Source organism: Zootoca vivipara, chromosome 13, assembly GCF_965207765.1.
Source record: "Zootoca vivipara chromosome 13, rZooViv2.hap1.1, whole genome shotgun sequence".
Classification (NCBI taxonomy): Eukaryota; Metazoa; Chordata; class Lepidosauria; order Squamata; family Lacertidae; genus Zootoca; species Zootoca vivipara.
Window position 1 is genome coordinate 30579570 of NC_142596.1, and position 24219 is coordinate 30603788.

The 24219-nt window shown below is 44.7% G+C and overlaps 3 protein-coding genes, 1 long non-coding RNA gene and 2 other non-coding genes across 6 annotated transcripts in view; 2 read left to right on the forward strand and 4 right to left on the reverse strand.

Annotated features, from left to right (window-relative positions):
* The window catches only part of TBL3 (transducin beta like 3), a 28298-nt gene extending 21300 nt beyond the window's left edge, over positions 1–6998 (reverse strand). The window contains exons 1-9 of the mRNA XM_035131087.3: positions 6858–6998; positions 6225–6276; positions 6026–6121; positions 5504–5551; positions 4870–5011; positions 4588–4672; positions 3148–3318; positions 1847–1922; positions 987–1083 (exon numbers count right to left, since the gene is read on the reverse strand). Coding sequence (XP_034986978.2) covers positions 987–1083; positions 1847–1922; positions 3148–3318; positions 4588–4672; positions 4870–5011; positions 5504–5551; positions 6026–6121; positions 6225–6276; positions 6858–6895 — 805 coding nt within the window. The 5' untranslated portion in view covers positions 6896–6998. The remainder of the gene's footprint in view (positions 1–986; positions 1084–1846; positions 1923–3147; positions 3319–4587; positions 4673–4869; positions 5012–5503; positions 5552–6025; positions 6122–6224; positions 6277–6857) is intronic.
* A 2471-nt stretch (positions 6999–9469) lies between these two features.
* Positions 9470–11002, reverse strand: LOC148683679 (uncharacterized). The gene is made up of 2 exons (XR_015946914.1): positions 10869–11002; positions 9470–9679 (listed from the first exon to the last, which is right to left on the reverse strand). It is a non-coding gene; the product is annotated as an uncharacterized LOC148683679 (long non-coding RNA).
* On the reverse strand, positions 9871–10002 carry LOC118093339 (small nucleolar RNA ACA64). The gene has a single exon (XR_004693630.1). It is a non-coding gene; the product is annotated as a small nucleolar RNA ACA64 (small nucleolar RNA).
* Positions 11003–12154: 1152 nt separating the features above from the next.
* On the forward strand, positions 12155–15927 carry RPS2 (ribosomal protein S2). Its single transcript, XM_035131085.3, has 7 exons — positions 12155–12340; positions 12799–12888; positions 13648–13755; positions 14419–14592; positions 14700–14859; positions 15435–15526; positions 15798–15927. Exons 1-7 carry the CDS (start codon positions 12158–12160, stop codon positions 15879–15881), a joined length of 891 nt encoding a protein of 296 aa, XP_034986976.1. The 5' UTR covers positions 12155–12157; the 3' UTR covers positions 15882–15927.
* LOC148683680 (small nucleolar RNA SNORA64/SNORA10 family) lies at positions 15202–15340 on the forward strand. The gene has a single exon (XR_015946944.1). It is a non-coding gene; the product is annotated as a small nucleolar RNA SNORA64/SNORA10 family (small nucleolar RNA).
* A 794-nt stretch (positions 15928–16721) lies between the features above and the next one.
* NDUFB10 (NADH:ubiquinone oxidoreductase subunit B10) lies at positions 16722–21104 on the reverse strand. Its single transcript, XM_035131086.3, has 4 exons — positions 20943–21104; positions 19720–19858; positions 17747–17886; positions 16722–17003 (listed from the first exon to the last, which is right to left on the reverse strand). The coding sequence occupies exons 1-4, from the start codon at positions 21076–21078 to the stop codon at positions 16897–16899; spliced, it is 522 nt and encodes a 173-aa protein (XP_034986977.1). The 5' UTR covers positions 21079–21104; the 3' UTR covers positions 16722–16896.
* Between the last annotated feature and the right edge of the window lie 3115 nt (positions 21105–24219).

A 24219-nucleotide genomic window follows, 5' to 3' on the forward strand; every position in this document is an offset into this window, starting at 1 on the left:
CAAGGTTTGAGGCAAATGGAGGCCTCTTGTAATTGGGGGGGGGTTAAGCCTAAGCAGCTGTGGCCAACCTGGTGCCCCTCCATATGTTTTGAACTACAATTCCCATTAGCACCTGGGCAGCTTGGCCAGACTGTTTTAAGAAGCTGAACTGAACTGGAGTTGGTTATTTGTTTCTTCTTTGTTAGTCACCTTGAATTTGTTAGGGAAAAAATAGGCGAGATAGATTTCTAAAAAAGGAAATCGTTACAGAAAAAAAAATATTGTGTAAGCGAGGAAAGGCTTTGCAACCCACACCTTGGTTTATATCCTGAGCAGTTCTGTGAGCTCTGGCATGGACTGCAGCAGGCTGGGAACCTTGGCTTTTGTTTGCAAAACATAGCTGGGTGGGCAAGTTTCCAGACATTATGAGAAAACCTTCCAAGATATATTGCTTTTTGCTGGAGGTCAAGTGTCCCAAAGAACTCATTTCTCCAATCCTATGGATACCACTCCCTTGTCCCAGTAATTGGCTTTAGGCAATCTCTGTCCTCCAGCAGTGTCACACAGACACACACACACACACACACACACACACCCTCTGCACTTGGTAAAAGGAGGAGAAAGGGCGGGACCTGCTCCCTTCCAACTATCTGGATACAGAGTGGTAGAATGGCGAGAATGCTGCACTACATCCTTGGCAATCCAAGTTTAAATTCCCACTTAGTCATGAAGCTCATGGGTGACCTTGGGCTGGCCACGGTCTTTCAGCCTAATCTACCTCACAGGGTTGTTGTGAGGGTAAAAATGGTGTGTGTGTGTGTGTGTGTGTGTGTGTGTGTGTGTGTGTGTGTGTGTTAGGAGAGCTATTCCTAATATATCGGAACACAAATTATAAGAAAAGGTCGTGCTTATACTCTATATTTTCTTCCTTACTTCTCCACTGACACATTAAAAATTTGTTTACTGTTTTCTGATAAAAACGAGTAAGAAAAATGTCTTCTACCCACCTTTGCTGCCTGCTGTTACAAAGTGAAGGCTCTCTTTATTCACGCCTAAACACGAGAAATCCCCTTGTTCTGGCAACATGACCACAGATTCAATGCTCTAAGGTGGATAAAGAAGTCAGCAGGAGTCATGAACAGGAAAAGAGTGAGAGACTTCCCCCCACCACCACCAATGCCAGACAGCTCCAGGGGCATTTATTGGGCAGAGAAGTGTGGCTCTGGAAAATTCATGCAATGCACCTAAAAGAAAGATGATGGCCTATTCATACTCAAGGAGACACATAGAATTAGGCTGTATCTCTAGGGCAGCTTTTGCCAAACTGGTGCTTGGACTGCAATTCCCAGTGGTGGGCTGACTGGGTCAGTCTAACAGCTTGCCAGAACATGGCCAAGTTTTAGGTTGAAACAAAATTAGGAACAGTGAGCAGTTGAAAATTTAAAACAAAACCCCGGCACAGTGTGCATGTCATGGTAAACCATGGTTTAACAAGCAAAGTGATTGTTCCTCCCCTAGTGCAAGCAGCAGCACCAAACCACAATGACTGGGTCCAAACTGGGGGTTGTGGCTTTGCTCAAGTAAACCATGATAGGTAAGCCAAGGTTTTCACTTCATGGTTTGTTTGGAGTGCAGCAAACCATAACCCCCAGGTCAGATCTTACACTATGGCAGGGATTATGGTTTGTGGTTCCTGCTGGCTAGAGGGGAGGGATGAAGCGAGAGCCACCTGTGTATTCACTGTAAACCTTGATGTGTGAATACGGCCAACTCTCTTCTCCCAACACATCACATTAAAGAAGAATTCGAGACCAGATCGCCCCTTCTGAGTAAGCAAAGTAAGGGGGGGGGGGAGAGAGTACTTCACCTCATAGACAGGGATGGTGCCCTTGGCTTCTCCCTTGTTCAGGTCCCACACAGTGCAGATTTTATCACGGCCGGAGCTGAAATCAAACACAGTGTCACTTTCAGCCCTTTGGAACTAGATAACAGGAATTGCAGACACAGCACAGGGGTTTCCATGAGACTAGTTTGAAAGGCATTGCAATGAGGCTCAGAACTGCCCATTTACAGGTGAGGAAACTAAGGCACAGAAGATTTTACAAGGCTGAGACTTACGAGCACCTGAGCCTCACACATGGCTTTCTTTGGGCAAGAGGTTTTATACTGGCTTCAGTTTCCCATAGAGGTGTTCAATGGGGAGAAACTTTCATTTCACCTCACTGTTTTTTCACTGATTTCAATGGAGACCCACCCAGTCTTTTTTTTTTTTACTGTTAACTTTATGTGGTTTTCCACCCAAATGTGCAGGTTTTGTTCCCAAGATATCATATTTCCAAAATATCAGTTAGAGGAGACAAACCAAAACAATGAAAAACCATATGTGTCAAATTCATGTTTGTTCACCCTTTGGTTTTTAAAAAATGGGGTTATATTTACATTACATTTGTATTACAAACAAGTGCACACTCCTAGTTTACACACACACACACACACAGAGAGAGAGAGAGAGAGAATGAAATAAAGCTACATGTTATTACAAACAAGTGCACACTCCTAGTTTACACACACACACAGAGAGAGACAATGAAATAAAGTTACATGTTAAAATTACATGTCTGGGTAGGCTTGCCTAAGCAAAGACATTTTAGCAGACACCAATATAATACAGAAGTGCTTGCTTAACATACTTTACTTAGAATTGTAAATGGTATAATGGTTTTAATTATGTATTATGGTTACTGTATTAATTGTCTTTGTTTGCTGTAAACTGATTTGAGTACAAATTTGTAGAAAATGTGGTATATAAATAAACAGATTATAACAGCAAGAATAGCAATAACAATAATTATAACAACAGAAATATCATCAATGGGCAGAGAGTAGATTTTGTTACATATATGTAGGCACTGTTAACACACTTCTGTTCTGCTGGGTATTTAAACTGTTCTGTTTTGTGCCATGTATTTTCTTGGAAGGATGGCAGTGTTTGCTTTTGGGATTGCATTGAAAATTTTGCTGGCTGACACCTTTGATTCTAATTCTTGTATATTTGTAGACTGCTTGTATTTTGTAAGATGCCTTGAAGTGATTTAATGAAACTTAAATGGATTCTGATTTGCAGAACAGAAAGAAAGCACAGAGGGAGCTCCCCTTCCAGGTTCTCACCTAATGAGTATCTCATTGTCAGGAGAGAAAGCGAGGGAGGTGACAGAGCTGTAATGGTTTTCTAGCTGAGCGACGCACTCGCTGGACTTCAGGTCCCAAACCCGGATGGTGTTGTCCATGGAAGAGGAGAAGAGCTGTAGCTTAGAGGTGTCTGGGTGGAACTCAACAAGGCTGGGGAAAGAGACAGACAGGTTAGTGGCAGAGTTCATGGGTGTGCAGGAGGCTCCCTCTGGCATATCCAGGTAGGGGCTGGAGAGAGAGAAAGAGGGACATTTTTGCCTGCAAACCTGGACAGCTGCTGCTAGTAAGTGTGGACAATGCTGAGCTAGATGGACGGAAGGTCTGACTCAATATAAGGCAGTGTCCTATATTTCTGAAGGGAAGGAGGTAAAACATCTGCTTTGCATGCAAAAAGTCCCAGGTTCAGTCTCTAAGTAGGTCTGGAAATGCCCCTTGCTTGAAACCCTGGAGAGTCACTGCCACTGTGTTTCCCAAACTTGGGTCTCCATCTGTTGTTGCACTATAACTCCCATGATCCCTAGCTAGCAGGACCAAAGGTCAGGGATTATGGGAATTGTAGCCCAAGTTTGGGAAACGCTGATGTAGAGAATACTGAGTTAGATGAAGTGGCGGTTTGACTCAGTATAAAGCACCTTTCTATGTTCCACAGCTCAGTAGTGGCAGAGCACCTGCTCAGCATGCAGAGGGTCCAAAATTTAATCCCCAATTGCGTCTCCAAGTAAAACTGGAAAGAGACCCCTGCCTGAAACCCTACAGAGCCAGTACCAGTCAGCACTGCTAACCTGTGGCCCTCCAGATGTTGTTGGGCTACAACTCCATCAGCTCTACCCAGCATGGCTAATGTTCAGAGATCATGGGATGTAGTCTAACATATCTGAAATACACAGGTTCCCCATCAATGAAGATGATACTGACTGAGATGGGACATTGGTTTAATGCACTATAAGGATTCTTTCCTATGTTCTTACAGATGGCGCTATAAAAAAATAAGGGTAGTGCAAACTATCTGTCTGTGTTTATTAGTTAACTTGGCTTAACAGAGGGGGAAACAAGGATTCAATTGCTGGGATGGAGAGTAATCTCAGTTGATGAATCTTATTATACAGTATTCTATTGAACGATATGGGCTTTATTATGGATTTTGAAAAGGAGACTGACTATTCTGCACCAACCAAAGTTGTTCTGTTACTTAGTAACTGGGAAAATGAAGGAAACTCTAATCCAACTTTCAACAACCTGGTGACTGTGGCCATACATCAGAACGACATCTATGATTCTACGAGGTTAACACAGATTTAAGGCATAACACACTTTGGTTTTTTTAAAGTCTTTGCCACCGTTCTGTAGAAAGTCACAAATTGTTTAGGCTAGTTTTTTCCTATTGCAAAAGAGCACATGGAAAAAGAAATGTTTCCTTACTGGACAACCCCCGTCGAGCCTTTCAAGTTGTGTGTGCAGTACTGCCTGGGAACATCCCAGACCTTAATAGCGCTGTCACAGCCACCTGGAAGAACAAATAGAAGAAATGAAGCAGGCACAAAAAGTCAGCCAAATAGGGAGGTCTCAGCTTCCAGGCCAGCTCTAGATGCAGGGGAATCAACACTGGGGTGGGATGAGAGGTGTATTTCTTCCTTCTTCCTCAGTCTCATGGAGACTACCTATTCCCTCTGGACAGATGCAACTCAGAGTTGCACGTCGTACCTGTAGCCAACAATGTGGAGCTCGAGTCAAAGGACATACTGGCCATGGGGGCTGTGTGCATAGCCTTCCATGTACGTGTGCATTTGTTTTCTGGCCAGTCCCATTGCTTCAGCATCAACGATCGGCTTCCAGTCACAAGGATCTAACATTGGGGGGGGGGAATAACAAGAGGAAATGGTGGAAACAGGTTGGCTAGTAAAGAGAACCACACAGTGGTCTAAAAATCTGGGCATCACAAGTGTATTACATGGGGCACTCTATTCAGGGACTGCTAAACTGTAGCCCTCCAGATGTTGCTGGACTCCAATTCCCATCAGTCCTAGCAAGCCTGATCAGGGATGGTGGTACCTGTGGTCCAACATCATCATGAGGGCCACAGGTTCTCCATCCCCCCCTCTATATCTAGGCACTTTTGCCACATAAACTGAGCCCCTTCAGAGTTGTGAGGCTCCAAAATAAAGAAACTAAGTTTGCATAGCTACCATTAATTTAAAGGTGGCATGTGCAGGAGAATAAACGTTTACACTGAAAAATGTATAGCTTAATAGAATGCTTGATTCCATCCATCAATTCACTCTGTCCCCATGTGACCCTCTGTTATGAATTCTTGCTATGCAATACTGTGATCACTTACTTCATCATCTTTGCTGAGAGCAAATGCTGTAATTTCCTCTTCTTCATCCTTGGGAGAGAAAAAGGACAGAAAGAAAAAAGTTTATCATTTAGTAGCAATAACTTTGATATACCTAATAAGTTTGCTTGCTTTTTGTTGTTTGATAATGAAAATCAGGTTATTTTGCTAATTTCTTTATTTGGAAAGCCAACCAGGAAATAAAAGCTGAATCTGTGGCTCATCTAAAAATGTGTTTGTTTCTTTGCTGTGTCTTGTTATGACTCAGAGCTAAACAAACAATTTTTTACATGCCTATCTACAAGGGAAAGAATGATGTCAAGAAAGAGGAAAATGTCACTAGGCAGTGTCACCCCCTGGACTACTCAGAAGGCAGGCAGGTGGAGGGTGGTTGAAGGCAGACTGAGGTTAGTGGGAAGTGTGTCTGAGAAAGCTTCAAAAGAAGCAGAGGTATGACATCCTTTGAAGATCACCAAGTAAACATATTCAGGGATCAATTAAGGTGGTTACTGTTGTCCTTATTACCTCTTCAATACAGTTAACGACAGATCCTGTTGCAACGTCCACCACATTCACCTTGCTATCACAAGCACAGAACATATATTCCCCATCTTGGGTCATCTAGAAAACAAACAGATGAGAGTGGAGAGCCTTTTCTGCACATGATCACAGCAGCATGTGGTAAGCACAGCCAGCATGGTCAAAACCAGGGCTCTGGCATTACCTGAACCTGTCCTCCTTTGTAGAATGGCTCGATTCTCTTGGAAATGGCATAGCTGTGAAAGGACAGAAGGAAAATACCAATTCAGCGAGTTGAGAGTTGGCTTTTCTTCAGCTCAGCCATAACATTGGCTCCAAAGCACGGATGACAGAGCAGAACACTCAGGCACCACAGAAACACCAGGTCTTCTCCCAGGGTGCCTAATCCTCAAGCGATAAATGTGCAAAGAAGCTATGCAGATCCTAGGCTCACAGGGGAACTGACTGGAAGCCCCACACATTATGCCCAAATGTGTATGGGCCACTTGTGAATGGAGAAGCACAGGATACTATTCAAGGTGGCACCCAATAAAATAAAATTGAAACAGGATTACTCAAACATCCCCAGCTAGCAGCGACTCAGTGAGGAAATGAAAATAAAAGGCACTCTGCACATGCTCTGAGAAACCCTTCCCCTTCGATTATGACGTCAGGCACCCCAAGGATGGACCACAAAAAGCGGGGAGAGTCTAGCGCGTCCAAACAACCGCCCCCTCCGCTCAGTAAGGGACTGCGTTGCCATGACGATAGCACAAGGACACCCCACCCGAGAGGAAACAGGAATAATTCTCCATGGCAACCGCTCCCCCTTTCTTACTTGGTTTTAAAGGTCACTGAGGAGCTCCGGCTTGCCATGTTCTAACCCCAAGCTGACTTCTTTACCGGTTCGATTCCCTCGCCACTGCCCCCATGCCGACAAACATGTGCTTCCGGTAAGAAACGCTCGCTTCCGGCGTGTAATAGTGACATAGGCTAACAAAGAAGTAGGAAAAGTGTAAAGTAGCAGCACCGGCTAGGTGGAGACGCAACTTCCTGGTTCATTGCGAACCTTCCTCAAGGCGGAAGTGAGTTTGCCTACAGAAAGGAGTGTCCCTGCAGCTTTCTTAAATGGCAAACTCCCTTAAATGGGACGTGCTTTGATGAACTGGAGGCCTCCTTAGTCAGACTCTAGGTCAGGACATGAAGGCTTCTGCTAAGATACCAACCATATTATTGTCCTTTATTTTATTTAGTTAGCATTTTAAGGTTTGATTAAAAATAAAGTTTTTTCTTTACATACAGTACCTTTAGAACAAGGAATAGTCAAACAACTCCTTCCCATTCCTGAAGCACAGAACCAGTCTCCCTAAAAAAACAGCATCATGAAAGTTGGTTTGTTTTAAATGTCATTCCAAATGCTTATGTGCTTGGTCTGTAACCATACTCAGTAACTGCCGTATACATGGTAAGTCATTCCACATTGTAGTAAATGGTTGTTTAGCCTGCCTATTTCTTTAAAATTGGTTAACTTGCCCATTAATACAAGATCCCGTATCTGCAAAAGCCACATTCCAACAGAGTCTGGCAACAGTGAGCTTTGTTACTATTAATAGGTTGCCGCTAAGTCTCTTATTTGAGCGGTTTTTTTTGCTTCCTTAGTGTAGTTAAGTGTTTGGCTTTTACTATGTAAATGGCACAGGGAACTTCTACTTATTGGGTGGTATTCGAATTATTCTGCCCGGACACTGAGGTCCAGTACCGAGGGCCTTCTGGTGGTTCCCTCGTTGCGAGAAGCCAAGTTGCAGGGAACCAGGCAGAGGGCCTTCTCGGTGGTGGCGCCCGCCCTATGGAATGCCCTCCCATCAGATGTCAAAGAGAAAAACAGCTACCAGATTTTTATAAGACATCTGAAGGCAGCCCTGTTTAGGGAGGCTTTTAATGTTTAATAATTATTTTATTTCATTTTTCTGTTGGAAGCCGCCCAGAGTGGCTGGGGAAACTCAGCCAGATGGGCGGGGTATCAATAATAAATTATTAATAATAATAATAATTATTATATTTGCATTATGGTAAAAGTCTGCAATACATATTTCTTCCACATGGTAGCATTTTATGCTTATTTGCATGAAGCCTTCAACTACTGTACAGGTTATATCCAATTAACTTTTACTCAGAGTAGGGCATTGAAATTAATAGATCCAAGTTAGCTACGTCCATTCATAGCAATGGGTTTACTCTTAGGAGGACCAACATTAGAAAATAGCACCAAGGCTCATTCTAGTCAGGCAGCTGAAGGTACCTGTAGGAGGAAGCCATCAGAAATTATGTGATCATCCTCAGGATGCACAATACCTTTGTAAGCTTCAAGCCTTAAAACCTTACTTAGAATTACAATGATGTAAATTGATAAACTTCTCTTTATCTAGCTCTTGGACTTCCTCCAAGCTACACACCTTGCTGGCTCTGTTTTGCACCATCCTTGAGTGTTTTCACCTGGCTGGAATGTGTCCTTGAACTCTGATAATGCCTCTTGCTTGTCTGGAGGATAGGGGTGTATGTATAAACGGACGTGAAGGGAATGCCATCTTCAGCCTAAAAACGGCTCCCCACCTGATCAGGCAGCACAATCTGGAAGTGTTCCCTTCAAAATGCTACAGTTGTATTATTCAACAGCCCCAACCCAAGAAGTATATTTATACTTGAGCGTCTCCACCACCATCGTTCTGCCCAGGCAGAGGGCCTTCTGGCAGTTCCCTCACTGCGAGAGGGAAAGCTATAGAGAACCAGGCAGACGGCCTTCTCAGTAGTGGCGCCCGCCCTGTGGAATGCCCTCCTATCAGAGCTCAAAGAGATAAACAACTACCTGACATTTAAAAAACATCTGAAGGCAGCCCTGTTTAGGGAAGTTTTTAATGTGTGACATTTTAATCCTTGCGGGAAGCCGGCAAGTGGCTGGGGAAACCCAGCCGGATGGGCGGGGTACAAATAATAATAATAATAATAAAATAATAATAATAATAATTTTATTTAGAGAAAGTTCACCCTGCTTCTCTCTTCTGTGATCAATATGCAATACATGCAATACATACTAAAAAAACAATGTTTATTATATCTGTCTCGTGACCTAAAGCCAGCATACTAAATGCCCCAAACTACCATTTTCACTCTCTGAGGAAACAAAAAAGCACATACATATCCCAACATTAATCCAAACAGGGTCAATCAAAAATGACTTTGTGAACAAGAAATTGCTAATTTTCTTCCATAGCTGTTGGCAATTGTGGGCCACACATCAACCATCTTCTTTCAAAGTGCAAGGTGTATAGACTTCTAACATTCTGCTGCAGGCAGCCAAAATAAGACCCTAAGCATTGTACAAGTATAAGAACTTATGACCCCCCCCCCCATATTAACATATAATAATTCATAATTAAAATATGCAAACAACAATTCCATTAAATAGAAACTTTATTGTCACTGTACCACTTGTTTACAGTGAGATTAAAAGACCCCCCCATCTTTCAGTCCTTGTTACACTCTTGTGTGCTGTCGTGCAACCACGAAGCAATTAAAACAGGAGCCTTGGGTTGTGAGATGAAGGGAACACTTGTGCGTAAAAAGGTGCATATTCCGAAACCAGTGGCACAATGCAGACGGGGCCTGTAGAAAAAGAAGACAAGTTAGCACTCTGGTTTGGTTTTGTAGTACTTTATGCCTTCCTTCCACATAGCATATTTTTATTAGTTTCACTTATGGATCACATGCTATGAATAATCTCAAAGCAATTTCACAATACAGGTACTGTACAACAAAAGCATCTACTGTATTGCATGGATCCTTCTGCTCGTGGGACATATAGAAGCATGGGTTTCATTGCCCAACACGTTGAGCTGATGGGGAATGAGCTTAATGCTCCCTTTGCTTTATGCACCGTTATCTCACCCAAGGCCACTGGAGGAGGCCAAGGGTGATTTTCAGACAGTGCATCAACAACCTGTAGGCACAATACAGAACCCAAAGTAATGCAAACACCTACTGAGTTTTCCAGCACTCAGAACTAAACGGTTTCAAGCTGGGAATGAGGAATGGGAGAACCATGCAGTGCTATGGAATTTAGTGGGGGCTTCCTTCAAAGCAAGCTCACATAGGGCTTCCAACCTATCAACTGCCCTTGGTGCATCCATCCTCCTAGTTTCACTTTTAAGTAATCGCCCCCAACTAGGTTCAGCTTAGCGCCTGAAATGGCACCCGAATTAATGCAAGTCCCTCCCTACATCTAGGGAGGTGCAAAAATTCAATAAAAGCATTTTTATTGTACTTTTTTCAATATTTAGATGTTTGCCGCCCTGAGAGTTGATAACGAAGTTGCTTGTGAGTTTTCTTTTTAGCCTCCACAATTCTTTTTTTTTAAAGTGGAGACAGAAAATATAAAGGGTCTGCTGGTCTCGCGGCAGACGTTCTACTATTCACGTGTGCACCGGTCGGAAAGCTGCATAGTCCGACGTGCAACAGTGCAAATGTACCCGCATTAGCTCGGAGACCAAATTTCGGGCCTCAACTCCCGGTGGAGGGAAAGAGCCTCCAGAGCCGGCAGCGAGAAAAAGGCGCGTGGCAAGCAACTACACATCCCAGCATCCCCCGCACCCCAGGCCTAGCTACCCGAACGGTCAACTGACGAGGAGCATGCTGGGAGATTTAGTACTTAACCTAAAAGCAGCAACATCGTAACTTATTAGGGCAATTTTTAAGCTAAATACTGTAAATGTAACCAACAACTTGCTTTTTCCATACAATTCGAAACACCACATGCCCCACCTTCTCCCGTTCCCGACACATGCCCTCCACCTACCTTGCGCCTGCGAAACTGCAATTTCCTTCCTCCCGCCTGCACTTTTATAAACTTGGACTTTTTAATCATGCTCGATCCAGGGCTCCCTCCTCCAGCATAACACATAACAAGCCTCTTACGGCTGCGCATTAGCTCTACTTATGGGCGGGGCGGAGGAACATGTATGTACCGATATCGCTCGAGGAAGTAGTTCTCGCGAGATTCGCGGCATATAAATAGCCCTCGCCGCGCGGTTTCGGCCTTCTAGTCGAGAACACGTAAGTTGGGGCCTGTTTTCTTTGGGGTTGGGGAGGTTGCTGAATCCGTCGCCATCGGGGGTCTGGGAGCCCGGAGTTTGGGCAAGCCCACCGCGAGGGGGATTAGGACCAGTCCCCGTCTCATGGGGAGGAAGAGATTAGGGGTTTTTTTTTCTTAGAGAGTGATGGGGTTAAGGGCAAGTCAGAGGCCCAGTTCAACATGGATCCGAAACCTTTTATTAGACTTTAGCATCTCAGTTTGTACCTTGAGATTCCTCTCCAGAAGCAATAAATATATAAAATGTTTGCATTTAGAAGTATAGTATATCAAGGGGGAAAATATTTTGCCATTGAAATGTGCGGCCTGAAGTGGCACTGGCAATCTGTATCTGGCCCCCTTGATGTTGCTGCTTGAATGAATGAGTGAAAAGTTTCCTTGTAGCTAGTCTAGACTAGAAAAATGACAAAATTTCGTCCCAGTTGGAATTTGGGAATGGCCTAATTACAGAAGGGTTTGGGGGTTCTCCCTAATGGGAGTGAAGTTGCTACCGGCAATACTATGTTTTAAAGGTCTGTGGTATCCATCATATTTGCTACTTATTTTTGTTTGTTTTTGCACTCCTGATTGTGCAAACTGCTTTATGGACTGTGTTGGGGGGTTTAACTTGGGATCAAGAAGGTGGGATTTAAGTTGAGTGACAGGAGTAGATCTCCCTCCGCCTTTAAATGGTTCTTATGTGTAGTGATTAATTTTAACATTTTGAAAAGAAACCATGAAATTGGGAGCTACTTGGGAAAATCTATCTTAATTTTCTTGGCATTGGTGCTTGTGAATTTTGACACATTTATGTCACTGCCTAGGGCTGCTGATTACCTAAAATGTGTTTTGGCCAGCACCCTGCATCAACTTTGAAATGTGATCACATCTATATGGTTCCATTTGCTACTTGGAATTTTTCCTATTGTTTTTGATGCTGTTGCAGCACAATATCTGTCCATTATGTCATGAGCTTAATACACTAAAAAGTTTCATGTGCTTTGTTTCTACAGCAAATGGCGGACGACGCCGGTGCTGCGGGAGGGGCAGGAGGAGCTGGAGCAGCTGCAGGTGGAGGAGCTGCTGCCAGGGGAGGCTTCCGAGGAGGCTTTGGCAGTGGAGGCCGAGGGCGTGGGAGAGGCCGTGGCAGGGGACGTGGACGAGGGCGTGGAGCTCGGGGCAAAGCTGAAGACAAAGAAGTGAGCAAGTTACCTTTTGGTGTTTTTAGGGAGCCTTCACCAACCTGGTGCCCTCCAGGTGTTTGAACTACAAACTCCCAGCAGCCTTTTTCTAGCATGGAATGCTCCAGTTTTTTGAGCAAACTTTTAAGAAATGGAAACTCCTTAGATGGGTTTGGTTCTAGAGTTGCTAGGGTTTCAACCATGTCCAGTGCCATGACCAAATTATCTTGCCAAATCTGCTTCCTATGTTTTTCAAAAAAGCTGGCAAACAAGGGCTCAGCTCTTAAGTATGCAGAAAAAAATATGGTAGGGGCAGACTACTAGAAACGGCAAATCCTACCCGTAGAGACATTGTAGTTACTTTTCTGTTAGGGTGGCTAAGGCTGCAGTCAGTGTTTCTTGTATTTATGGAATAGAGATCAATGTACAATGTTTGAACAGCTTGAACTGATTGCCTTTCATTCCCCCCCCCCCAGTGGATTCCAGTCACCAAACTTGGTCGCCTAGTAAAGGACATGAAAATCAAGTCTCTGGAGGAGATTTACCTTTTCTCCCTTCCAATCAAGGTATTTGCTCTAGGCTAGGGGCTCTGTAGGGTTTCTCAGGACTGAGAATGGTTCACAGTGCTTTTCCGTTGGTAAAGTTTACCAAGAGGAGGGGTTTGGGGTAGCAGTTGTCCAATGAAACTGAATAGCAGAAAATTCCATGACAAAAGAAAATGCTTTTTCACAGTGTATGTATAATTGATGGAATTCACTGTCACAAGATGGTGTGATTAGATCTTTTTTTAAAAAAGTTAGATCATTGGTCTATCTATTCAGTATTGTCTACACTGAGTGGCAGCAACCATCCAGGGTTAATGCAAGAAGCATTATCAGACATACCTGGACATTTTGAGGAATTAATCCAGGACCTTCTGCATAAAAGGCAGGTGCTGTCTCTTTTCCCCTAAGGAGAAGAGGTCAGTTGGTGGTGGCTCAACAATTGGAGCCTTAAAGTATGCTCCCAATTGTTCCTTGGTAAGCAAGGCTTGCTATTGTTGCCGATCAGCTGCTCAGTTGGGCACTTAAAGCAAGCACTGTAGGCAAATCTTTCCTTTCAGATCACATGGGGCATGGGCAAAGGAAAATACTGTACTTAGTGTCAGATGCTTGACAGGTGAACCTTGCCTACTTGTCACAATGGGGTATGGAAGAAGTCTGGATTTGGCCAACTAGCCAGATCCAGTTTTCCTCCTGAGACATACCCTTGTTTTAACACAGAAAACTTTGTGATTAATTTATGCTTACTGCTAGAGAACTGATCAGTTAACGTTGCCTTCACAGGAGTCTGAAATCATTGACTTTTTCCTGGGCTCATCCCTGAAGGATGAGGTTTTGAAGATCATGCCAGTTCAGAAACAAACCCGGGCTGGTCAGCGCACCAGGTTCAAGGTAATGTTTTGCATCCATATGAATTCCAGAAATTGATCTGTCTATTTTTGTTTGGCTTGACGCAACCCTTACAGCAGAAATTCACCAAAAAAAATGTTTTCTTGGAGACACATTCGGTCTGGCCCTGAAGTGTGTTAGTTTTGGGTCAGGGTAGGAGACCACTTACCTTGCTCTTTTACATTCTTGAATGAACTACTTACCTGTTTAAGTCTGCTTTGCCAAATCTGAGCCAATCACATGTGATGTAGAGATGCTAGAGAATTCACAGCCAATGGCAGAGGCTGATTGGTAAGAGGCAAAGCCAGAGCAATTAATCCTGCAGAGGGCAGCCGCCTTGGATCATCTCACAGGGTTGGCTAAAATTTGGCTCCGAATTTGTTGCTGGACTAAAACTCCCATAATTGCCACTGTTTGGGCTGGTGTGAGTTGTAGTCCAAGACATCTGGAGGGCACCAAGTTGAGGAAGGCAGGTGAAGAGAAGTGGATTCCAAACAGATGAATTGACACGAACATCCTGCTTTTAGTTGGCATGATCAGGGTGTCTGTGTTCCTCAGGAATGCCTGTTTAACACTGGTATGTTCTGTTGAGGCTTCTGTGCTATGGTTAAGGGATGTGTGGATTTTAGCTGCACCCCTGATGAGGCTTCTCATTTTCCCTTTCAGGCCTTTGTGGCGATTGGTGACTACAATGGTCATGTTGGTCTTGGGGTCAAGTGCTCCAAGGAAGTTGCCACTGCCATCCGTGGGGCCATCATTCTTGCAAAGCTGTCCATTGTGCCCGTGAGGAGAGGCTACTGGGGAAACAAGATCGGCAAGCCGCATACTGTACCTTGCAAGGTAACATTTGACACTTGCCAAACCAGGACTTGGGACTTCAAATAAGGCTTATTCACATTAAAATATCCATGCCAGTTTCTTACTGTGTGAAACTTGTGTTTGTTTAGGTAACAGGTCGGTGTGGCTCCGTACTTGTACGTCTCATCCCTGCGCCACGTGGTACTGGAATTGTGTCTGCCCCAGTTCCCAAGAAATTGCTGATGATGGCTGGTATTGACGACTGTTACACATCAGCGAGGGGCTGCACTGCTACCTTGGGCAACTTTGGTATGTTTCTATACATCTCAATTTACTTGGTCCTGTCTTGAGAAACAGCAGTGCAGTGCCATAGATTGTGTCGCAGTTACAAGTAATTCATGTAAAGGGCAGCAGTAGGTGGCATGGGCCATAAGGGAAAAAAGTCTGGCAAGCTGCCAATTTCTCTAGGACTTTTGGTTAAGGGAGGTGAGAAATACTGCAGCCTTTGCCAACTTGGTGCCTTCCTGTTGAGAGCTGTAGTCTAAAACATCTGGAGGGCACCTGGTTGAGGTGCAGCTATACTGTGTGTGTATACATTTACAGACACACACACAAGAGTAAGTACTGCCTTTTGGGATGTGTTTTGGTAAAACTCTCTCCGCTCTGCTCAGTTGTACCTGGCCCAAGTGGTGCAACTGTCGTTTTTCGAGAGGGAAAGCAAATGAGTTTGTTTGCACGACAGTGAGATTCAATGAAATGGTCTCCCTGTTCCTTTTCATACTCAACAAGGCAATTTTTCCAGTAACAGCAAATGGTTTTGGTGCTGCCAGCGCAGTCTCGTGTACATTGGTGACCGTGTATGTATGATCTTTCTTTTTCTGTAGCCAAGGCCACGTTTGATGCAATCTCAAAGACTTATAGTTACCTTACCCCTGATCTGTGGAAAGAGACTGTGTTCACCAAGTCACCTTATCAGGTAAGAGCAGCCTTGAGAACTGTAGTATGCATTTAAGATTTCTTTGGGAATTAGCTTTATTTCATGAATCTGTGCTCATAGGCAGGGGTGGGGGTACATTATTAATCATGAATCCATATAAGAACCAGCATTTCAATTCTTTTGAGGGCTGTATTTAACAGAATGTAGCTGCTGCCATCAGGTCAAGCTGCAGTTAGCAGGTTTGACCACTTCAAAAGACAACCTGGGGTGAATGAGGATATGTTCATGGTCCCTTTGCCTTTCCTTGCAGGAGTTCACTGATCATCTTGCAAAGACTCATGCCACCAGAGTGTCTGTGCAGAGGACCCAAGCAGCTGCTGTGGCAACTACCTAAAAGATGTACTTCAAAATAAAGTGACCAAGAGTGATTTTTTAAACCAGTCTTGCTAATTGTGTGTAGTGTTTGTTGGTGGATGGGTTATAGGACATCAGTGCCTCCAGACGAAATAAAAGAACATAAAAGTGTGGCTGATGGATCAGGCCAAAGGAGCTCATAGAAGTGGCATTCAGAGGCAATCTTGTCTTTTGTCAGTGGAGATACGTTGCCATTAGTAGCTTTATCTTCCTTGAATGTCTGATCTTTTAATTATAGTGCTACCACGTGCCCAGTATAGCATATGACATTGATATTTTAGGAGCTCTTGAGCAGCATTAAAGGGGATTTACTGCCTTACAGGATTGTATCCCAGCATTAGTCATGCTCTGAGTAGACTCTTGAAATTAAAGGACACGACTCATTTCAGTGGCTGAGGAAGCCTGTTCTGTAACCCACAGCTTTTCTGGGGGTGGCATTTCCCCATGTAGCTATAGCCACTGGAAAAAAGGATATTGCCACCCTTTGTAAGACACAGGACCATTTGGATTTTTGAACAAGTGCTGTGTGTATATTCTTCCCCAAAAGATCTGGGTAAAAGTCACATCCAGTAGTTGCATTGAACAGCATCGGTGTGTGTGTGTGCGTGTATGCTTGCGTGCTAAGAAACACTGTTGTTGCCTCCATCTGTCTCGATAATTGAGTGTGCCTCTGGGGATGAAGTAAAACCACTTTGGCTGTAGAGCAGGGGTCGGCAAGGTTTACCTCACCTGGGCCTGTTCACTCCAGTGGAGATCCCTCCACTACTTTCTGCTTAATCCCATTTCTCCTCCCTGTTGTGTTTACAAAGTAAAGACAACCTTAGCATTTACAGCTTTATTCCCACTATACATTCTGAGTCTGCCTTGTATAGGTTTACAGTAATTCTGAGAGAACAGCAAAGATGCTGCTTGATTTGCCATCCATACAATCAGCAGACACACACGCTAGTTTGTCTGTCTGGAGCGCAAATCCCAGGCCAAAGCGACCAGAACACTTAATGTGCCTCAGCTGCTGTCTTGGCCTCCTTCCTTTCTTTAATCATTCGGTGCTTCTGCTTCATTAAGCATTTGCGAGCAGTTGCCAGGCCGCCAAGTTCGCCATCTAGGATGACAGAATTGCAGAATTACATACTAACCATGCTAACTTGCCATCAAAAAAATAAACTTCATTTTATTTGTATACCACTTTTCTGCAAAAAAATAAAAATCACGTTCAAAGCAACTTAACAAAGAAAACAAGAATGCATTTTGAAACCAAACACTGCAAAAACAACATCGCAAAATAAAATGCTGTACTGAATGGTAGTATAGTATCAGAACAGTAGGCCTGCTGCCCAGAGCAAGTTCCACTGTCATTTACTCAGAGAAGATTGGTGCTTTCCTTGTCTCTTTCTGCCCCTGCCTTTCTCTGTACTGCACAGAGGTGAATGCAGGAGTCTTGACAACTGTCATGCTGAGCCTTGACAACTGTCATGCTGAGCTTTGGGGGATTTATGTATGTACACATAGCCAAAACACAACTCATAAGGCAAGGATCTTTGCTCCTCTGCAGGACAGTAGCTCATCCACGTCTCCTTAGGTCTTGAAGCCACTTGGAAAGCAGCAAAATACACCTCCTACCAGAAGCTGAACTCTCATTCTATCAGCATGGCCAATGTGAATTGTAGTCTAAGCACATCTGGAAGGAACCAGGGAGGCAAGGCTGCCCCAAGTGCTGATGTGGACTTCTATATCAGCTTCCCAATCCCACCTGTGTGAGCTCAGGATGGAACATAGCCTTTAAGTCAGATTGTTTTCACAATGGGATGTAAATTTGAAATAATCCCGATATACTAATAGACTCACATCTGTCTTCATAGGCCTTGGCCACCTCTTTGAAGTGTTGCAACTCTGCTGCACAGTTCTCCTCATAACTGGGTCCTTCCCGCTGCTTGCAAGCACCCATTCTCTCCTGAATGATCCTCACAATTTGTCTATCAACTATCCTGTGGGGGTGGAAAGAGAAAGATACAAACACTTGAAGAATGCAACAATACAGACTTTACCTAAATCCCTGGATTGAAATTCTGTACAGAAAATTACACCAAGTTCATATGACACATCAAAAACACGAAATGCAAGCAGTCCCAACAAGATGATTTTATTTTAATTGTCCTACAAACCCCTCCATATTTCCCAGCCTTACCTCCCAATCTAATATGCAGCCACATTCCTGCTTCCAACTTTCATTTTTTTTAAAATTCTATTGCTCTCAAGTCTCCCCTCTGTAACAAGCCCACTTTGCTCCCTTCCTACCCCTTATGCCCGGAACTGCCTCCCAGTTCTTTGGCAGGACTTTCCCTGTAATTTATTTCAAGCTCCTCTTCAAAACTCACATTTTCCATGTGGACTTTAGAACCAATTGGCAGAGGTGGATTTAGGGCAGCACAATTGGTTTCCCTGCACAGAGAGCAGGGGGCAAGGGGCTGCCTTCCGGTTTCCTTCCCAAAGCCTAGTGAATGCTGAGCTTTGGGAAGGAGGCATGAGGGCTCTGACAGGGTCCTTTAGTCCTTCCTCCTTCTCAGAAACTAGTTAGCATTTGCCTAGCTCTGCGAAGTTGGAAGGAGGGACTCTAGAATCCTGTGAGAGCCTCACACATCCTTCCCAAAGCCTGGCACCTCCCTTAACCAGCTTTGTGAAGGCGGATTTAGGTTGGGGGGATGGCAGCGTCAAATTTTGGCCCTGCACAGGGCACCATATTACCAAGGTCCACCCCTGCACTAGGCCAGATTTTTCTAACATGGTGCCCTCCAGGTGTTTTGGACTGCAAAGATAATTGATGGTGGGAGTTGGTTAGGATGACTGGGCTTGTTGGAAGTTGAAGTACAATTACATCTGGTGGGCCACAAATTAGCCTCCTCTAATCTAGGGACCCAGGTGGCGCTGTGGTTAAACCACTGAGCCTAGGGCTTGCTGATCAGAAGGTCGGCGGTTCGAATCCCTGTGACGGGGTGAGCTCCCGTTGCTCGGTCCCAGCTCCTGCCAACCTAGCAGTTCGAAAGCACGTCAAAATGCAAGTAGATAAATAGGAACCGCTACAGCGGGAAGGTAAACGGTGTTTCCATGTGCTGCTCTGGTTTGCCAGAAGCGGCTTTGTCATGCTGGCCAGATGACCTGGAACCTATACGCCGGCTCCCTCTGCCAATAAAGCGAGATGAGCGCGCAACCCCAGAGTCGGTCACGACTGGACCTAATGGTCAGGGGTCCCTTTACCTTTACCTTTAATCTAGGGAAAGCAAAAATATCAGTCTTGACGGGAATAGTTTCTCAGCCTATTCCTACACCACCTCCATAACTGTCTACTTGCAGGAGTGGAGAATCTTTTCAGGCTGAAGGCCACATGCCAATAGTCTGTGGGGCCAGAGACAAAAATGGGCAGAGCAATTAATGCAAATTTTTTACTTTTGTATGGTAGGCTAGTTTCTACACACAATCATAAACCTCTCTAGCCAGGAAAGGAAACATTATCAGAGGTCAAGAATACTGTTCAGCCAAGCAGAAACACTGAGTGAGTGTAGCCAGGGGAGAGAGTCCTGAGGGCCAGATTGGACAGCCGCATTTGGCCTCTGGGCCCAAGGTTTCCTACTCCTGGCCTACTGCAAGCTCCTTATGGCAGGGACCCAAGCACTACATACACTGATGATAATGTCTAACCAACAATCCTTACTTCTATCCTGAAAGTCAAATAATAATACTGCAAACCATTCAATCATTAGAAGACTCTAGGCAACATGCTCCCAACTCTGCATAGAACAAAACATTTGGCAGAGAAGACGTACTTATCTCTCCTCCACTGCATCTCTGCTTCATAGAAACACAAGTAGTCTTCCTCCAAGCACTCTGTATAGTCCGGCACACGGCGGAAGTTCCGGTGATAGTAATAAAACTTGTTCTTTGCATGCTGGCGCTCTATCCATTCTGCAAGAGTGAAATGTCCAGAGATGCTTTTCAAGATTCAAACTAAAGAGGTCTTTTGAGCAATGTGATGCCAAGACAGAGTCAACTTGTGGGAAATTATGCCTTGCATAAAAGCTCTCATAAAAGCAGTGTTCCCGCTGAACTACAAATCCCATAATCCTTGACCATGGACAGTACTGGCTGGGGATGATGGAGGGTGTTTTCCGAAAACATTTAGGCCGGGGCTCAAGGCTGGGGAGGATGAATTGAAGAAAATCTATCCCTCTTCCAACCTGCACTCCACTTATCCAAGAGCTGGGGAAGATAAGCCTCTCCAGGATGCTGACTGAAGCTAATGGGTGTCCAACATCATCATCCAGCTTCCTTCCCTGCTCCTTCTACTGAACTCAGCCCTTTCTCCACTTGCAAAACCTCCCCTAGCATTTGGCTTCTCCCCTGTTCTAGCCCTGCAGCCTTCTCTTGGTCCCTCCCCTGCATTCTAGCACCATCCCAGCCCTTCCCAAACTTACAGACCAGTGTTTTTCAGGCTGTGGCCTCTAGCATTTTTTGGACTAAAATTCCCATCATCCCTGATCACTGGTCCTGCTAGCTAGGGATGATGGGAGTTGTAGTCCAAAATAAGATGGAGACCCAAGTTTGGGAAACCCTGTTCTAGACCATCACCAGGGCTTCTAGCCTCTCCCGCTGTAGGCCTTCGCTGTACTACCCCGGGTCCAATCCTGCAGTGCACACACTCATATAGCACCCCTAAGACTTTTCTCCTGCCTTGCGACACCCCCCCCCCAAAAAAAGTTTGGAGCCCACACTTTTGTAGCCCTTCCTATGCATTCTAGCCCCCAACCCTTACCTCATAGCCACACCCCTAGATTCCTGGCCCCGCCCCAGCCATTCACTCCATTCCTGATTGTAGTCCCCGCCCCACTCTAACTCCACCACCTAGTTTCTAGCCCCACCCCACACTTCCACTCCCTGCGTGCTTATGGCCCCGCCCCCTGTTCCAATCCCCGCCCCTTGACTCCTAGCCCTTTCCTCCCTCCCCATTCTCTAACTCCGCCCTTTAGCTCCTGGCCCCGCCCCTTCTCACCCCTCCAGGCTGTGACCGGCGCGTCGACCACGACTCGAAAGATCTGGTCTACCAGGTAGAGCGGATTGGTGAGCTCTGTCTTAGGGGTGCGAGTAGGCGGCTCGCGGTACACATCCCGGTCCGGCTCTTCGGGCATCGCTGCAGCCTTTGCGCGAGCAAAGCGATGCGGACAAAATGGCGGCCTCCTTGGCAGAGGGACCGGGTCAGGTTAAGGAAAAGAAGAGCGCATGCGCAGCCACTCGTGCTGCGCGCGCTGCGTGATGGGAGGCGCAGTTTGTAAATATTGGCGTTAAGAGGGTCGAGGGGTGCAATGCGCAAGCGCTTACGAATGGTTTTTTTAAAAAAAAATATTCCGATGAATGCTGGGATATGTAGTTCTCTGTCTGCAAGTTATTGTTCTGACGTTTTCTTCCCCACTGTGGGTCTCACTAGCCCGATAGAAGCTGCACCCGTTGAATTTCCAGTTGTTCAGAAGCAAATGGTCATAAGAGGCAGTTAAAATAAACTGGCAACTTTATGGTTTGGTAGTTAGTGGCAGAAATGGACATGGCAGACCAGGTTTCAAATCCCCACTCAGCCATGAAGGGCACTGGGTGACCTTGAGCCAAGCTGTGTTGCAGCTCCCAGCCTTCCTACCTCACAGGGTTGTTGTGAGGATTAACTAGAGAGGGAGGACCGCATATGCCACCTTGAATTCCTTACAGGAAAGCTGGATACACATGCAATAATTGATTATAATAAATTTAATAATAGTGCCTTTGCCATATTTATATGCTACCTAAAAAAAAGCTTAACTTTGTAAAGCAGCTCTAAAGAGACAGGATAGTATAATGGTGAATGGGCTGGATGAAGAACCTGAGAGACTAGGGTTCAAATTCCTTACTACGTCACTTTCAACCAGTCACAGTGTCCCCTCCTTTGCTCACAAGGTTGCTGTGATAATAAAATAGCTCTTTGGATGAAATAAAGTAGGATTCAAATATAAGAATAGGGGGGAGATAACAACCCCCCCCCAAAAGAATCCTGAGAACTGTAGTTTGCTTCTCACTGAGCTACAGTTCCCAGCACCCTTAACAAAATACAGTTCCCACGATTCTTTAGGAGGAAACCATGTGGTTTAAACATAAGGTTAAACTGCATGGTTTAAGAGTTGCCACCTTTTCCCTGGCTCTGATTCTGTGCTTTAATATTAACTCTGTTATTACAAATTTAAGCAAATGAAGTTTTCTCTACCACTTTTATCATCATACGGTACTAGGAAAAACTCCAGCTAAATCTTTGCATAACAGGCTGTTGCTAAAAACATTGGGGGAGGGGGAGGGCAACCCTACATTGATCTAAAAATCTTTTATTTATGAATAACAAAAAAAAAATGTTGCTTCACTCTGGCTTACAATCTTTAAAAAGTGACAGAAAAGGGAATGGATTGGAGGGGAAAAGGGGAAAGTATTGCAAGAGGCAGGAGCGCGCTGGGTCTCCTTTCCCCAGAAAGTCCGGGGCTCAAGGAAAAACTGGGTCCCCGAAGTGGTCGCCAAAATTGAAGTAAAAATTACTTCAGTATTGTTACAAGCCACCCCAGTCTCTGAACAATGCAAGATTCTAAGACATGCTTACTAGGGTTTGTGTTCCCTTTTGGGACGAGGAGGCACAGCAGTCAGCAGAGACTGTGATGCCTTTATGAAATATGGTTTATTTGCACATATATACAGCCTGAACCTAGATGAAGGGATAGCAGAGCATTCTCATCCCAAGCAGGTCTGGCCTCTTTCATAAGCACAGCATTGGATTTAAATTACAGAGGTGGAAAACATGTTCTGTGTCTCCTCTTTCATAGCCTGCCCCTATCATGTTCTGCCCCACCTTGCTCTACTTCCCAAACCACTTGCAAAACTGACATTCCCTATCCCACCCTGAAATCCTAAACCCCTTTGGTCTCTGCCACACCCCTTTCCCATCCTTGTCTCTGCTCTCTCTTGATGATTTTCTTGATAAGTCCTTACTCTGCTTTTTTCCTTAATGGCTTTCACTCAGCTGGCCCTGCCAGGCTAGTCTGGCTTGCTAGCATAAACTAAACCCAGTTTGGCACAGTTTAGTGAAACCTTGATTAATCCTAAACTTTAGTAATTCTAAGAATTATGGGTGCCATGTACCTACAAAATTCTGGCAACCCCAACACAGAATATTATGTAGAAGATTTTGGTTAACAAAATCAAGGAGGTAAAGGTAAAGGACCCCTGACAGTTAAGTCCAGTTGCGAACGACTCTGGGGTTGCGGCGCTCATCTCGCTTTACTGGCCAAGTTTTTCTGGGTCATGTGGCCAGCATGACTAAGCCATTTCTGGCGAAACCAGAGCAGCGCACGAAAACACCGTTTACCTTCCCGTCTGAGCGTTACCTATTTATCTACTTGCACTTTGACTTGCTTTCAAACTGCTATGTTGGCAGGAGCTGGGACCCAGCAATGGGAGCTCACCCCATCATGGGATTCGAACCGCTGACCTTCTGATTGGCAAGACCTAGGCTCAGTGGTTTAGACCACAGCACCACCTGCGTCCCAAGCGCCACCGAAGGAGAGAAGTCACTAAAACCAACCAATCTTTAATTTACAATATGTGGTACATTGGGCTCAACAAATAATGTCCTTATAAAGCATTTTGCTTCTTCACCCCAACAGATTACGCCATAGTGTCCCACGCCTGGAAGGTGGTGTAACAGTTTCATTTGATCTCTTCATCCACTGAAAAGCCACTTGTCCACAAAATCGTTATCATGGTCCGGACATCTCAGTTCTTAAACTGGTTTGGTCAACATCTCTGCATTGTTCCAGACATAGTTATACCATTCTCACATTTTAGGTCCATCATCATCCTTCCATTGTTTTGCTATTACTTGTCTTGCAGTTACTAATAAAAAGGTATATATCTATCTAAATGGTTTGGTTTGGTTTTGTCAGAAATAGTCAATAATGCCAGGGTTTTTTGCTGTTGTTTTAAACAATAAGGTGCCCAGCTAATTTGATACACTCCGCCAACACCTTATTCCAACATACTTGAATCGTGGGTCAACTCCACCACATATTGGAGAACATTCCCAAAGAATGTTTCCCAAAGTTCTTTCGGTTAACTTTTGAGATATACAACACCATGTGTGTAACCTATTAAGTGCCTTTTCCTGAAGCTTTACCAATACAAGGAGTCTTGAGATATAGTTTCTCCTAAGAATGTAAGAAGTGCCCAACTACTGGATCAAACCAATGGCCCATCTAGTCCAGTATCCT

What these genes read in the sequence shown, in the direction of transcription:
- RPS2 (XM_035131085.3), top strand. Translation starts at nt 12,158, where the DNA reads ATGGCGGACGACGCCGGTGCTGCGGGAGGGGCAGGAGGAGCTGGAGCA. An exon ending in GCAAAGCTGAAGACAAAGAA is followed by an intron (nt 12,341 to 12,798) that starts GTGAGCAAGTTA and finishes CCCCCCCCCCAG; the next exon opens with TGGATTCCAGTCACCAAACT. An exon ending in TTTTCTCCCTTCCAATCAAG is followed by an intron (nt 12,889 to 13,647) that starts GTATTTGCTCTA and finishes TTGCCTTCACAG; the next exon opens with GAGTCTGAAATCATTGACTT.
- NDUFB10 (XM_035131086.3), bottom strand. Translation starts at nt 21,078, where the DNA reads ATGCCCGAAGAGCCGGACCGGGATGTGTACCGCGAGCCGCCTACTCGC. An exon ending in ATGCAGTGGAGGAGAGATAA is followed by an intron (nt 17,887 to 19,719) that starts GTACGTCTTCTC and finishes CCACCCCCACAG; the next exon opens with GATAGTTGATAGACAAATTG. An exon ending in CAAGGCCTATGAAGACAGAT is followed by an intron (nt 17,004 to 17,746) that starts GTGAGTCTATTA and finishes CTGTCATCCTAG; the next exon opens with ATGGCGAACTTGGCGGCCTG.